Source organism: Heteronotia binoei, chromosome 10, assembly GCF_032191835.1.
Source record: "Heteronotia binoei isolate CCM8104 ecotype False Entrance Well chromosome 10, APGP_CSIRO_Hbin_v1, whole genome shotgun sequence".
NCBI lineage: Eukaryota > Metazoa > Chordata > Lepidosauria > Squamata > Gekkonidae > Heteronotia > Heteronotia binoei.
The window spans coordinates 22292084-22307889 of record NC_083232.1 but is presented as its reverse complement, the minus strand read 5'-3'; the positions used below and the strand labels follow the sequence as shown (position 1 = coordinate 22307889).

Genomic DNA, 15806 nt, shown 5'->3' with positions numbered 1-15806 from the left:
GCTGGGGAACCAGGGGTGGAACACACTCTCAGCCTAATGCTGATATTTCTCTTCTAAATAGTTCACATGCTTTCCTACTGAGCAAGACTGGAGGGCATGAGTACAGTGAAAAAGAGGAGGGGAACCCAGTTACACCCATAACAAGCCCAACAAAACACACACTCTCTCTCTCTCTCTTTCTGTAGCAAGGCAAAAAGCTCATACCTTCACTAAAACGTTGCTAGTCTTAAAAGCACTCTTTGTAGCTTTCCTGATGGTGGGGATTGGCTAAGGAAGCTCTGGCTCTTTCTTTCCTTCCGCAGGGCAGGAGGAGGAGGGAGGAGCCTCAGCCATTCATTAGAAGGAAGAGAGGCTTGTCTCAGTAGCTCTGCAGGGTGATTAATTGAGCCTGGCAAACTTAATCAGCCAGCAGAGCTATAGAGCCAAGCTCCCTCATTGGCTGAGGCTGCTCCTCCCTCTGGGAAAAGGGAGCGGGGAGAGGGAAAGGCTGCTTTGCTACTCTCTTATCTGAGGAGAAACACAAAATGGCGACCAAAAAAAGCAAGCAAGGGAAAATGAAGCAGAAGACAGCCAGTTGCTGGAGGGCCTGATTGGAGGCCTCTGTGGGCCTGAACCGGTCAGCGGGCCGCATTTTTCACCCTTGACCTAGAGAGTTCATCGCAGAAGCAGGTCTTGAACTGTGGACTTCTGACTAATCAGGTCATCTTTTAGCCACAGTGCTGACGAAGGAAGGAGAACTCAGTTTGCTGCCTTTGGGTGCACGGAATCAGAGTAAAATGTAAAGTAATGCTGGACAGCAGTAGTCTCCAAAGCAGAGAGACACTATTGACTTCAGTGGACTTAGAAAGCTAAGACTGTCTAACCCTGACCTGGATATAGGGTTGCCAAGTCCAATTCAAGAAATATCTGGGAACTTTGGGGGTGGAGCCAGGAGACTTCAGGGGTGGAGCCAGGAGCAAGGTTGTGACAAGCATAATTGAACTCCAAAGGGAGCTCTGGCCATCACATTTAAAGGGACTGCACACCTTTTAAATGCTTTCTCTCCATTGGAAATAATGAAAGATAGGGCACTTTCTTTTGGGGGTCATAGAATTGGACCCCCTGGTCCAATCTTTTTGAAACTTGGAAGATTTTTTGAGGAGAGACATCGGATGCTATGCTGCAAATTTGGTGCCTCTACCTCAAAAGACAGCCCTCAGATACCCAGAATCAGTCTCCATAGGGAATAATGGAGTGCCCAGCAAACATTCCCCCCCCCCCCCCCGCTTTCTGATGACCTTGAAGCAGCAGGAGGGCCTCCAAACTGGGGGATTGGCAACCCTACCTGGATATCTCAGCCTAGTCAGACTTCAGAAGCTCAGCAGGGTCAGCCCTGGTCACTATTTGGATGGGAGATCTCCAAGGAAGACCAGGATCATGATGTGGAGGCAAGCAGCAGCCAACCTTTGAACATCTCTTGGCTTGAAAACCCCATGGGGTCACCGTCAGTTGGCTATGACTTGATAGTTTTTCCCACCACCACCATCTCTGTTCTGCCGCTCTCATAGATGATGTGTCTGTCTTATTGCCATGAAGTTGGTTCTTTTAATATTTCTGTCTTCCTTGCGAGCACAGATAGGTGGGATGCAAACATGTTAAATACGTTAAATAAATATATTAGTGCTAAATATCACTCCTACGTTTCTGTAGCTATCAAATTACACCGAGTGACAACCTCAGCCCATTAAGCAGTTCAAATAGAAGACTCCTGGCAAATAGATATTTCCTAAAGAATTAATTTTCATTCCCTTGGGAAAGCTAATAAATGCCACACTGGAAAAAGGTTTTTACTGAAGTGGGGTACATCTTGGTATACATATCTATTTTCTGGCATACATAAATTTTATACCTTTAAGACATTCAGGTAGGATCTAACTACATCCTTGAGATGTTCAGGTAGGATCTAACTACATCATTTTTGATGATGTTGTTCCCCCTGTCCAGGTTTGAGAACACAGGATAAGTAGGTCATCTGCAGCTTAGTATTTTGCAATAGCTAGATTTTTCTTTAAAATATGCACTAAATAATTTAGTAGCAAAGTGACATGAAACACAATGTGTCAAGGTGGGGGAAAAAAATCTCATTACCTGCAGTGCCAGCCATGGCTTCTTTGAATCCTTTACTTTCAAATTAGAGTCCTGTAATTTAGGATTATACTCTGGTGTAAAGTAAACATTCCTGTTACATTAGATAAGAAATAGAGCAGATATGCTGTCCAGAGACTGATGCTTTTGAGACTGCCATTTATTTACATTGCTTGGAGAACGTGTACCCCATTGGGTTTTTCTCTGTGGTTCTGCAAAACACATCTTTGATATTGTTGTATCAGTTGTATCCATCCATGAAGCCTCTGAAGTAAACAGAGACTAGATGGCCACCTGACAGCAGTGCTGGTTCTGTGAACTTAGGCAGATCGTGAGAAGGAGGGCAGGAAGGATTGCATCAGTGCTTAGTTCTCGTGGTCAGGCAGCAGTTATTCTCCAGGCCAGTTTGGCAAGAGATCCTGGAGGGCTTTTGCTGTCCTCTGAGCAGGGAACAGGGGTCGTTGGAGGTGTTTGTAGTGGGGAGGTACTTGGGACTTTCCTGCATTGTGCAGGGGGTTGGACTAGATCATGGGTGGCCAGACTTGCTGGGAGGGAGGGAGGGAGGGAGGGAGGAAGGAAGGAAGGAAGGAAGGAAGGAAGGAAGGAAGGAAGGAAGGAAGGAAGGAAGGAAGGAAGGAAGGAAGATAGATGGGAAGAGGAGGGGAAAGAAAGCAAATTTAACTTTAAATGCATTCTCCAAGCCACTGTTTGGCTTGGCTTGGAGAAGTGATTTAAAGAGAGAAATGCCTTCTCCAAACAGGCCAATGGGGCAGTGGGGGCTTCGAGGGCCACGCAATATGTTTGAAAGAGCCACAGTCTGGCCACCCCTGGACTAGATGATTCTGGAGGTCCCTTCCAACTCTATGATTCTTTGTGATGTCACTATGTTGTGATGTCACTATGTTGTGATGTCACTATGTTGTTGGCAATGCAGACCTAGGCTTAGTTCTCCTGCTGATGTCTCCCCCACCTCCCACCAGTTGCCAGTGCGTACCTCACGGGCCCATGCATGCCTGAATTAAGTTCCCAGAAAACATCAGAATGGCAAGACCTGTGGTGGCCATGTGGGAGAGACGAGTGCTTCATGTGAATCAGCCACTGGTCTGTTCATGGTCCTGACTTTGATACTGCTTATAAATCTGGCACCCTCCTCTTTCTGTTACGTGACTGATTCTAGGTGCTTCCAATTCATTGGGTCCTATGCTGAAACCTGGAGGATAAAGGGGAGTCCCTCATCTGATAATTTCTGATCTAGAGGTCATATTGTGTGACTTTGTCTTTAGAGAAATGAGTATTCACACGTAACCCAACACTGCTTTACATTTTCTATTTAAAAAGATATGTGTCGGGGGGTGAGGGGAATTATCAGTTCATATTTTATTGTGTGCTGCCATCTTTGCATCAGCTTCATGGTTTTCTTCACACGTCATAGATGTCAAAGCACCTTTCACTTTAATTACCTATCTAGAGTTTGTAAAGTGTGTGGAAACACCATTTTGCAGCATACCCCTTCCATTATTCTATGTTAATTTGCGTAAATATTCCACACACGTGCCATCTTTGATTGATCTATATGGCATGGAAGCAAGATGGGGGGGGGAGGGGAGGGGAGGAGAAAATGATATCAATAATAAGTTACAGGAGACTTCCTGTTATTGTCTTGGCAATGTTCTGAAAACAGGAATTTCAACAATTGTCTTGGAACTGGAACAAGAACACAATAGTAGGTTAGGGAACAAAATATAGCCATAAAGTATGCTGAGAAAACAATCATACAAGGCTGTGAAAGAAGAAAACAGCTTCATTCTATTTGCATAATGGGGAATTTCCACTAGATTTTTAGATACAGACCTCTTGCTTTTTTTTGGGGGGGGGGCATTTGAAAAAAATTCAAAATGCAGATATCTGCAGTCATGAAACTTCATTGCACTTGGGAAGGGGATGAAACCTTATTTTAAGCACGGTGCTGAGGTGGCTGCTTGCAAGCACTTACAAGCTTGGGTTTGATTTCCATTTATTTTCTGTTAAAGAGGAAATTGCTTTCACGTTGGGCTAATCCATGCTGTGGATCAGTTCAGCACATTACATTTTGTTGCTTTTGTTTGCTGTGCTTTAATTATCACTTCACATTTCCATCTTTTTATTAAGCTAGAATAAATTGGGTCTGCCCTGATTTTTGAACTTTAGGAAGTCCACATGAAACCACGATGGTGATTGGATCTGTATTCATCTTGCTTTTTTGGCTTTCCAAACCTATTATCTTTGATGGGTAGAAAATCAACAGTTGTTTTTGCAGGACTTCTCAGGACTGGAGTTGTTGCACCTGTCTCCTAACCACAGAGATCTGGCTGCAGGATGGAATTTTTGCACACATACGTGCTTCCTCCATTCAGCTCTTCCCCTCAGTGATCATGTTAACATAAGAACATAAGAGAAGCCATGTTTGTTCTGGCCAATGGTCTGATGAGGTACTCCCAGGTTCTGGTTCTGCCTTCTTTCTTGCCTTACCAGTGGTGAATGGAGAGTACCAGCATTAACTGTGATGGATCAAACTGGGTAGCTGTGTTAGTCTTCCAAAAAAGCCAGTTTGGTATGAGAGCCAGTTTGGTGTAGTGGTTAAGTGCGCGGACTCTCATTTGGGAGAACCGGGTTTAATTCCCCACTCCTCCACTTGCAGCTGCTGGAATGACCTTGGGTCAGCCATAGCTCTCGTAGGAGTTGTCCTTGAAAGGGCAGCTACTGTGAGCGCCCACTCAGCCCCACCCACCTCACGGGGTGTCTGTTGTGGGGGGAGAAGATATAGGAGATTGTAAGCCGCTGTGAGTGATTCAGAGAGAAGGGCATAGTATAAATCTGCAGTCTTCTTCTTTTTCTTCCACTTGCAGCTGCTGAAATGGTCTTGGGTCAGCCATGGCTCTCGTAGGAGTTGTCCTTGAAAGGGCAACTGCTGTAAGAGCTTTCTCAGCCCCACCTACCTCACAGGGTGTTTGTTGTGCGGGGGGGGGGGGGTAAAGGAGATTGTGAGCCACTCTCAGACTCTGAGATTCAGAGTATACGGCAGGATATAAATCCAATATCATCATCTTCTTAGTCTTCTTGTAGCAGTAGAAAAGAGCAAGAGTCCAATAGCACCTTAAAGGCTAACAAAATTTGCGGCAGGTGTTTCCGTAAGTTACTGCTCACTTCTTCAGATACAACTAGAATGTAAGTCTGTCTGTCCTATTAATCTATCAATTAAGTCCAGGCGGATGAGTAGCAGTGCTCTTGCAGAGGAATTTCAAAGGGAGATTAGAAAGGCAGACTGTTGAATTGCAGCTGATAACAAATTTCAAGGCAATGCATCCACTTGGACTGAATCAAGACCTAGGTTTCCTGTCTCATTACCAATGCTTTTTGCCATTTGCATGGCAAAGTGGATAGAGTGTTGGACTGGGATCCTGGGGGACCCAGGTTTCAATCCCCCCTTCTACCATGGAAGTTCAGTGGGTGGCTTTGGACCAATCATGTTTTTTCAGCCTAACCTACTGCAAAGGGTTGCTGTTGTGAGAAAATGCAGGAGGGGAGAAGGATGTTCTGAGTTGCTTGGGGTTCCCGCTGGGCACAGAAAACAGGATATAAATAAATAAATGCCTAATGCAGATGTGCAGTTCCCATTCTGTGCATTTGTGTCCTCCTCCAGCTTGGGATGCCTTTGTGTCGCCTTCTTCTTCCGGACTGGATCAGGTGATTATATAAAAGAGGCTCTTCTTATCAGAATGGAAACTGTTGTTTCGTTTTCGAAGACAAACAGTCTGTTACTTCTGGATGTCAGCTGGAAAGCCAGTCTGTTTTGAGATCTCTTTGTCATGCAGTTTGCTGTAATAAAGTTCAGAAGCTGACCTATTTGTTTCGTTTTTATGCTGTGCCGGTGTGCTCTTTAAGAGTTTGCTTGCTTGCCAGCCCCACTGATGAATAGTGGGGCAAATGTTAATCTGAGATTAAGATTTTAATCAGTCAATCACACCAGTTCATCAATTAAAGCTTCCTGCCCTTGTTTGTCTCGTCCATCTGTATTTTTAGCCTTGCCCATCACAGAGATGCTGGACTGGATGAAACATGCATAGCTTCCAAGCCTCATAACCTTCCAGCCCTTCTGTCCATGAATGGGGTGGGCTTGTGGGCAGAACCTGGACAAAACAGTTTCTGCTAAAAACCAGAACTAAATGCATTGGAGTCTTGCTCCAGATTACAAGACCAGCAGCCTTTTACCCAAAGTTGTTCTGTATCGCAGCTCAAGTCCTCAGCAAGACAGGTGGGATCAAAATGTCTTACGGCGAGTAAATCACGGGCCACTTTGGAGGACAGCTTCTCTCTGCTGTCTCTTCTACATTTCAGTTTTATCTGTCATAGATGTATATAGTAAAAATTAAGACCAATATATTTTAAAGAAGTGAACAAATCTGTGAATTGGGAAATCGAGGTGTTTGGAGACTGTAGCAAGGTTCCGGAGATTGGGGTTGCTTGGCTGAGTCGGGATTCTTGTAGGCATTGACAAGAATTAAGAAAGACAATAAATATTAAACCTTTACCATCATAATGGGAGGGATGGTGGCTCAGTGGTAGAGCATCTGCTTAGTGAGCAGAAGGTCCCAGGTTCAATCCCTGGCATCTCCAACTAAAAAGGGTCCAAGGCAAATAGGCATGAAAAACCTCAGCTTGAGACCCTGGAGAGCTGCTACCAGTCTGAGTAGACAACACTGACTTTGATGGACCGAGGGTCTGATTCAGTAGAAGGCAACTTCATATGTTCAGTGGTTTAACTCCAGTTATATATTTTTAAAAGGCGTGTGATACTTCCCCTCAAAATTCCAAACTGGGCCTTGGAAATTCCCCAAGGGGATGGAGTTAGTTTCAGAGGGTCATTCTCAGTTAGATTTGAGTCCACGAGCATCTTAAAGAAAGAGTTTGGAGAGTCAAAGCCCACTTTGTCAGACACGAGTAGGAATGGAGATCTCTGAGTCCTTTCATCCTAGTTAGAAGAGGGTGTTGTAAAGAATCTTGTAAAGGATGCAAAAGGTACAATGCCTATCATGATCAGCTTGATTTTAGAGCAGAGGAGAAATGCTTGGGGGCAGAAACTAGCATCTATAGAGTGATAAGAATCCCGTGTCCCTACACATCCCTGAGGGGACCATTGTTCTGATCTTGTGAATGAATTCAAATTTACCAAGTCTCAAATTATAATTTCCCCCCTTGAAATTTATTTGATTGATGGCTGCTATTCTTAGGTCAGCAGTGAAATGACCTGGAAGATGAAAATGCTCTCCAACTGGCTTTTGAGTGTTGCGGTTTTTTAATATTGGATCTACATCCGTTTATTCTTTTGTGTAAGGACTGATCTGTTTGTCCAATGTAGAGAGTAGAAGGACATTGCAGGCATTTGACAGCGTACATAGCGTTGGAAGATGAACAAGTGAACGAACCTGAGGTAGTATGGCTGGTGCTATGAGGTCCAGTTACTGTATTGTCAGACTGGATATGAAGAATGGGGTTTCACTAGCTATGAATTCTCTGTCACTTCATTATACCTTCCTTTCTCTTTCCCCTTCAGAAACCCTTTTCAGTTAAAGCAGGGACCAAGTAATTGCTTTTAAATTCTTCTGTCATGTTGCTCAAATGTCTTTGTATGCTTCTTTGTGTTAGTTGCTTTGAAAACAGGCTCCTATTCCTGATTATCTATTGTAACTTCTCCCTATTAGTACTTTCCCATTTTCTTCATTGGTCTAGGCAGAGAATCACAGAGTTGGAAGGGACCTCCAGAGTCATCTAGTCCAACCTCAGTTCCAACAGAGTGTGTGTGTGTGTGTTAGTGTGTGTTCTGTTGTATTATTTTATTTTTTTATTTTTGCGAATTTATAGTCCCCCCTTTCCCAGGATGGGCTCAGGGTGGATTACAACACAATAAAACAGTTAAAATCGAACAATAAAACGGTTAAAAATTAAACAATACCATTAAATAAAAATGAAATAAGGTGTCGTCGGTGGTATAAACATCATTCACAGGTTGAGAGACAGGAATCATAGATGTCTTGGATGTCAATTATCAACAGTGTCGGCCCGGTCCCTGGTTATCAGGATGGTAGTCAGTGCAGGGAGGCTAGTTAGATGGTATGAGGACCATTATGAGCTTGCTCAGACCCAGAAACCTGCTTAGCCAGCCCATCAACGATGTACAAACTAAAATGACTCACTGTGGGGCTCAAATGCTGCCCCCCCCCCCAGTCTGGAATTGCTGAAAGCTGTCCAGCATGAACGTGAATACTTCTGCTAGAACAATATCTGACATAACCTTTTGGAAACTTCAGGCAATGCTGCTTTTATATGCATATTTTTTCTTCCCAGAATTAGCCTCCTCCCCAAAAAATTATCTTTAGCAGTATCCAATTGCTGATGCAGCAGATCCCTGTCAACTTGAGCCTTGACTTAAATTGTGGAGAAACAAAAGATGGCTTTCCGAGAGTCGTAAAGAGATCGAGGCTTCAGAGATAACCCACCAGCCTTATAAAGCAAGAAAGGAAAGGAAACAACATTATGAACTGCCATAAAATTCCAAAAATGGAAATGATTTGCTTTCATTACATAAAGTGTCCGTTAAAGCTTCAAATAACGAAATAAACGTTGCGAATGGAAAGTGTCCCTGTTAAGCTCTGGACTTTGTTTACTTTCCAGTAATCCAGGCTATAAAAGCAGTGCCATGCAAATGCCCCTGCTCAAAAAACCAAGAGAGACCACACAGCACTCCCCATAGAGAATATTTACATTTTGAATTGAGTCTCTTTCATGGGGCAATTTCTTCTAGCCGTTTGACTTCCCACATATTAGACAATTTGACTCAGGGAATTAGATTGATGCTTAAAAAAAAATCAACACTCCTCTATTTCAGTTTTTAATAATTGTTGGCTTCAGTTCAGGAATGTTTCTAGGGGATGGCAGTGTGTTTAGTGCACAGGATGTGCTGAAGTGATTTGTCTCAAGGTAAGTGGAAAAATGAATATTTTGGGTTGAGGATGTAGCAGGTTCAGGAATCGGCTGAATCAGCCAGCAAAATCTGTAGAAATTATTTGGAGTTTTATTTATTTGAAATAATTGCAGGGGCTGTGGATTTAGTACACACTACTGCACAAACTTTTTAAAGAAGAGTAGTATTATGGATGATATGTAAACTTTTTGTTTCTTTTGATTCTTTGCGTCATCACCTGCATTGGTTTCAGTCCTCCTGATTTTCTTTGTCATAGACTGGTTGTTTCTTTCTTTTACACCATTTTGATGATTTTTTTGTAGCCAATTGATGTGCAGCTAACGTTGCAAGGTTGCAAAAAATTGGGACTGGTGGGGGGGCTCAGCAGGAGGAAAGAGAAAATGGTACAAAAATACAGATGGGCAGATTCATTTCTAAGAGAAGAGCCAAATCAAAATGACAATATTTGACTCGAACTAGCAGGCCTGTGAAATTCAGCCTCCTGCCCAATTTTAATGTAGTTTGGGAATCCTGTTTGGTTTTTATTGTCAGGTTTTGTGATGAAATTATAGAGAAAGATAATTTATCCATGCAGAGTAGAAAAAATCCTGGTTGATTGTGCATTTCAAGATATGAAAATACATTGCAATTGATTCTGTATCCCTTAAAGTTATTTTCTGACTCACCTATGGAGAGGCTGAAGGAGAAAGATAAACTCAGAACTGATAATGTTGGATACAAAGGAACTTGGAAACTTGAAGCTACTGTAGACTTTCCTTTGAAGAAGCTAACAGAAGTTGTGATTAGTGGTTTTCTCTGCTACAGTACAGTTGCAGGGGGTTGTTGTGTTGATCTGCAGTAAAACAGCTAGATTTGAGTCCAGTAGCTCCAGAGACCAACAGGATTTTGGGGGTATAAGGTGTTGAGAGTCAAAGCATCATTTGGTAACTGACAAAGGGGGCGTTGACTCTCAGAAACACATGCCCTGAAAATTTTGTTGGTCTCTAAGGTGGTGCTGGATTCTAGTGTAGTACACAGAACTGCCACTGAGTTCTCTTTGTTCTAGCATTTTTCTTCCAAGCACAGAAGGGACTAGATTAGCTAAACTGAAATGATTTAAATAATATTTGCAAAGAGGTGGAGTGGGACTGTAGCAGGGGTGGTCAAACTTGCTTAACATAAGAGCCACATAGAATAAATGTCAGATGTCGGAGAGCCAGAAGACATGAACGTTAGATGTTTGAGAGCCACAAGACAAGGAAGGGAGGGAGGCAAATAGATGGGAAGAGTGTGGGAGAGGTGGAAAGAAAGCAACTTTAGCTTCCAATGCATTATCCAAGCTGCCGGCTGGCTTGGCTTCGAGAGGTGATTTAAAGAGACAAATGCCTTCTCCAAGCCGGCTGATGGGGCAGTGGGATTTTCAAGAGCCACATAATATGTGTGAAAGAGCCACATGTTACTCCCGAGCCACAGTTTGGCCACCCCTGGACTATAGTATGTTTCTCACACTAAGGCAGGACTCTAGGAACTTTGGGCCTAAATCCAAGAGCTTATCTAGGCAGGCCTATGGCCCAGGATAGCCTGATCTCTTCCAGTCTCAAAAGCTAAGCACGGTTGGCCCTGGTCAATAGTTGGATGGGAGACTGCTAAAGAAGTCCAGGGTTGCTCCATGGAGGCAGACAGTGGCACACCCATGGACATTTCCTTGAAAACCCTACAGGGCTATGACTTGACAGCACTTTCCGCCATGGCTTTGCCAGACCCTAGTGGGACTTTGGAGTTTGGGTTCCCTCTTCTTAATAGCAGACTCCCCTTCCTCTCCTAGTAATTTAAAATCACCTTTCAAATGCCTCCTAGTTCCAAAGGTGCTTTGCCAAAAGGACATTGTGGGGAGGGAGTTTGAGTGGTCTTCAAGCCTGAAGTTTGGCTAGATGTGCAGAATGCATTTGCTTAGTCCCTTGAATCCTCGCCTGCGTGCACATTCAGGCTGTGAAATTGGTCTTGTTTCCTTGTAGTGCCTATTCTCTCCTTATGCTTTCTGCAGCTTTGCTTCCTCCAAAACTGCAATCCCCAGTCTCCTTGTGTATTTTTGGAAGGGCAGACAGAGAGCCTGACTGCATCATCAGTGGGAGAAGCGAGTGAGTCATCATGCTCGTTTATGAGGAGCTGTGCTTCATTCAAATCTCCCTTGGCAAGATTTTGACAGTGAACTTGAGTCATCGGCTGTGAACAAGTCTTAAAGCAACTCGGATATTCTGAGGATGCAATAGGTTTTCGGGGAAAAGAAGGAGATTTTGTCCAAAAACTCGGTGACTTGCTAGATGGTTTTCAAGGGAAGTTTATGCTGGTGCGATCAAGCTTCATGTGGTTGTGTGTGTGTCTGATGGAACAGGCTAGTTCTTTATGTGTAGTTGTTAAAGTAGATAGCCTTGGCTCAAACTAGGGGCAGATTCAGGGCAATTTCGCACATTTCTCATAGCTGGGGCATTTCAGAATTAAAACTTGAGGCTATGAGAGTTAAGAGTTACCTTCCCTCTCAGAAGCACTTGTTCCTTGTGTTTCTGCACATCTCTGTTGTGAATGAAGAAAGTAATCCCTAAGCAGTGACTTGCCAAGCAATACAATATGCAGCTTCCTCTAAGAGTGCGTAATTCTTTTGCCATTATGTTATCCAATCCCATATGATGTAGAAGCCCACTGGATAGAGACAGATGAGCTTTGTGGATTCATAGGAATCTTTAATTCATGCATTGTGGCACACTACCAGTTTCTTTCACCACATATTTGTGTGTCCCTGCACAGAACAGCTTGGAGAACATATTTAAAGTTAAAGTTGCTTTCTTTCAACCTCTCTCTCCCCCTTTCTTTCTTTCTTTCTTTCTTTCTTTCTTTCTTTCTTTCTTTCTTTCTTTCTTTCTTTCTTTCTTTCTTTCTTTCTTTCTTTCCTCAAACATCTGACATTTATTCTATGTGGCTCTTGTGTTAAGCAAGTTTGGTCACCCCTAATCTAGAGGCTGGTTCAAAGGAGACACTCAAGATAGAATATACCTTTCGTTCATCATTCCTGCTTCAAAACTGGTTGCCAGGGAACAGGTGATCTTCTCCCCAGTTTCTTCTGCAGTTAATGATAGGCTGGAGGACTGGATCTTGTCACCAATGATGTTTTCTTTGCTTGTCATCCTTTTCTCAGGTTGTTTCAATATATTCCAAAGCTGCAGAACTGCAGGAAAAAAGCAACAGGAAGAAAACCTTTGAGCTGTCCAGTTACATTTCCCCCCTCAATTATTTTATCACATGAACATATTGAATGCCTTACTTATTTCCTGTTTTGGGTGGTTTGGGGTTTTTTTTTTTGTAAATATGCGTTGCACGAAAAGCTTTGAGCAGGACCTAGTGCACAAATACATTGGCTAGAATTATCTGTGCTGCAGAAAAATTGGGTAGGAAGTGCAGGAGAAATATTTTGCAACACCAAATCGTATGTGCCATACGTGCAGTGGATTAATGAGCAGCTAAGTACCTGACATTTATTTTCTTGTCAAAACTTAAAAGAAAAACTCCCAGAGTTAGAATAATAGAATCTTAAGAGTTAGAAGGGATCTCCAGGGTCATCTAGTTCAACTCCCTGCACAATGCAGGGAAATCAGAAGTACCTCCCCCTGTTTAGTATGGACACATATTGCACTCTGGAAAACTGCTTTTTCATCCTTCCTAGTGGGGTTACATTCCAGCTCTGGACCCCATATATTTCATTGTAGGGTCCCCAGGTCTTGGACTTTGGTCCCAAGACTCAGGTTTGGGAACTCATTCTTAGGGCCTCAGAGTGGCAGGTTGTAGTCTCAGGGCCATCAGATAGCCCAGCACACCAACACACTTGGCCTGCAGGTAGGTGCCAGAATATGAAGGTGATATTCTTTTCAACTTTAGTGAGATAAAAATAGCTTAAATCCAACCTAAGCAGAACATCAAGAACTAGAGATATTTTTGCCAGGAGGAGAAAACTAAACAGGGTGGCACTTCGAAGAACTCTTTTTAGGCAAAGATGTGTGTGTGTGCCTTCTGTGTCTGGTGAAACAGTACGAGTCAGAGACCTTCTGCCCTTGGATGATCAAGTTAGAGACAAAGGTGACACAGAAATACAAAATAAAAACCAAAACACTTTAAAAATTAAAATAAATAAACAGAACCATACCTTCTCTTTGCTGCTTTTTCCGGCTCTGTAGCACTTGACCTGAGGGACCGAAACATACTCTAGATCTAGATCTTGGCTGAGCACCGAATGTGTTACTGGGCCAGAGTTTTCACAATATAGCAGTACCGTTGTCAGGAAATGGTTTCAGACTGAGCACTGACGTAAAATTAAACGCCAGGCTTGTAATCTGTATTTAAACATTTCAATCGGTTAGTCACAGTAATAATGAAATGGAGATTTCAGTCTTGCTTCCTTGCTCTCCCGTACACTTCCAGGACAAGAGAAGTGTATGCATGCCAGCACCATATTAGTAGGATTCATCCTGCCTGTCAGGAAATTTACCCCAACTGCACTCTTGAATGGAGAGAAATGGTGTCTTTTTATGGTTCAGTCGTGGGAAGCCCGATTCCGTTTTTGATGCTGTGCATTTTTGTCTTGAAGTAGCGCTTAGCAGCTTAGCCAAATGTTTATATTGTTATTTAAATAGTACATCGACAGTTCCAAATCTTTTGTATGCCCTTCACGCGTGATTAAAGAACCCCATTAATAATGGAGGAAATGCTAATTGGGGATGTCTTTTGCCAGCCATTACCGACCAAAGCATTCTATATAATCCACTGTTGATTAACTTAATGAAAGCTGATGTGGTTTTGTGTGACAGTATCAGAATGACAAAGCAGCCCTCTTGCTTCTTGGACTCCCCACTGCCGGAATAAGCTGTGCTGGGTGTTCAGTTGCCAAAAATGGCTCCAGCGTAAATTAAATTTCCTTGGCAGAACAATCGTAATGCACTTTCAATTGTCCATTCATTACAATTGTCAGGACAAACAGACAGTGCCCCAGTCGCAAAGCGTATGCTACCTCACTTGAGCAACCAGATTGTATCTTCATTCAGACTTTATTGATTTTTTCTCCCCCTCCCTCTGCTTTCCTTGGCAGGTGACATCACACAGAAGGGCTATGAAAAGAAGAGATCAAAATTAATTGGGGCCTACCTGCCACAACCTCCGGGTATGTAGAGCGGCACAAGCCTTGCATGAAGCTGTCATGTGTATTGATCATTGGACTCAGATATCAATGTACATCTAGTGGGGGGGGGGGGGGTTACCTGGGACAGAAAGAAACCTGTCGCTGTTGTGCAATGTACATAGATTGCCCCTCCACCCCATAGTTTATGTGGACTGACCATAGTTCATGCGTACTCATGTATGTCTCTTTGTACGACCAAGTCGTAGATGTGTCCACCTTTTTAAAATGTATACTACTGTGCATTGCAGGGAGAATGGAACTACATGAGATGCTTAATTTAGTTAATTATAAACAGCTAATGGAGGGGATGGTTAGAGATATACATATTAACCAAAAGGTTCTTGATAAACTTAGAAAGCACCAGAATTTAAAAGAAGCTCTCCTTCCCTGCTGAATACTTGACACACAAAAAAATCCAAAAGTAGTGATCACCTGCAAAAAATTGGATTCCAGAATGAATCGGCCTTGGTCTATGCAAGCGGCAAGATTAAGTGGCAGATAGCAGCAGGTTCCTGAGACAGCAGCAGGTTGGGCTGCAGCTGCAAGATTTCAGTTTTGAATATTCCCATAGGTGAAAGGAAAAAAAAACTCTCACAAGTAAAAATTAGCGATTTTGTTAAAAAAAAATAAATCAGCATACAGACGAGAAAGATATCAGCCTATTGCAGTCCTTTTTGTGTTTTTTTTTTTGCTACTTCTGGAAAATGATTTCATGCTGAGAAGCATTTGAGAATATGAACTACTGCTTGCACCTGAAGTTGTAGTGTCCATTCTGCTGTATTAAAACTCTGCAGTCTAATTCGTTCTGAACTGGCCTTTGTCAGATATGTACACGAGGTCTGTAACACCTTTGAGGATTTTGCACCAGCTGGCTCCGTTATGATTATAGTCAGTATCTAAGACTGAATGCTGGATTCGATGGACTGGGACCACAGCACCATAAAGCTATTCCACGCCAGGACACTTAGATTTATCCCAACCTTGTCGCAATGAAATCAGGTAGAATCACATTGATTTACCTACTCTACCATTGCAATGATCTGGGCAACAACCATAATTATTAGAATGTAACCAAACAACAGTACATTCAACAAAAAAGAGATTGGATTACATTTGGTCTTTCCATTACTGAGTCCATGACAAGGCCTTTTGGAATCCTCTATTTTCCCCAGGGGCCTTGGCTCCTTTTGGGGGCCGGTGTTGAAAGCCTACTGCACCTGACTTTAAGCTGGCTTCATCTTTTTGTGTTTGTAGTAAAGACAAAGTTGCTATTTCCCTTATTTAAAACAGTGACTTAGACCAAGGAGCAAAGTACAATTAAGTGGAATGAAGTTATGTTTCAGAAGGGGCATGCCTCAGATTATTGGACATGATAGACAAATATGACTGTCACTATCCTGGTCTGTTTCTGCAGCTCCCTGGGGCATCTGGATACCATTGGGTAGTGACTGAGTAGTCAGCTTA

General features: G+C 42.9%; 1 protein-coding gene and 1 non-coding gene across 5 annotated transcripts in view; both read left to right on the top strand.

Annotated features, from left to right (window-relative positions):
- The window catches only part of DIP2C (disco interacting protein 2 homolog C), a 398914-nt gene that overhangs the window by 225967 nt on the left and 157141 nt on the right, over positions 1–15806 (top strand). For all 4 annotated transcript variants that reach the window (XM_060248086.1, XM_060248085.1, XM_060248084.1 and 1 more), the window contains exon 2: positions 14253–14324. In XM_060248086.1, the coding sequence (XP_060104069.1) occupies positions 14253–14324 (72 nt within the window). The remainder of the gene's footprint in view (positions 1–14252; positions 14325–15806) is intronic.
- TRNAT-AGU (transfer RNA threonine (anticodon AGU)) lies at positions 6703–6777 on the top strand. The gene has a single exon. It is a non-coding gene; the product is annotated as a tRNA-Thr (tRNA).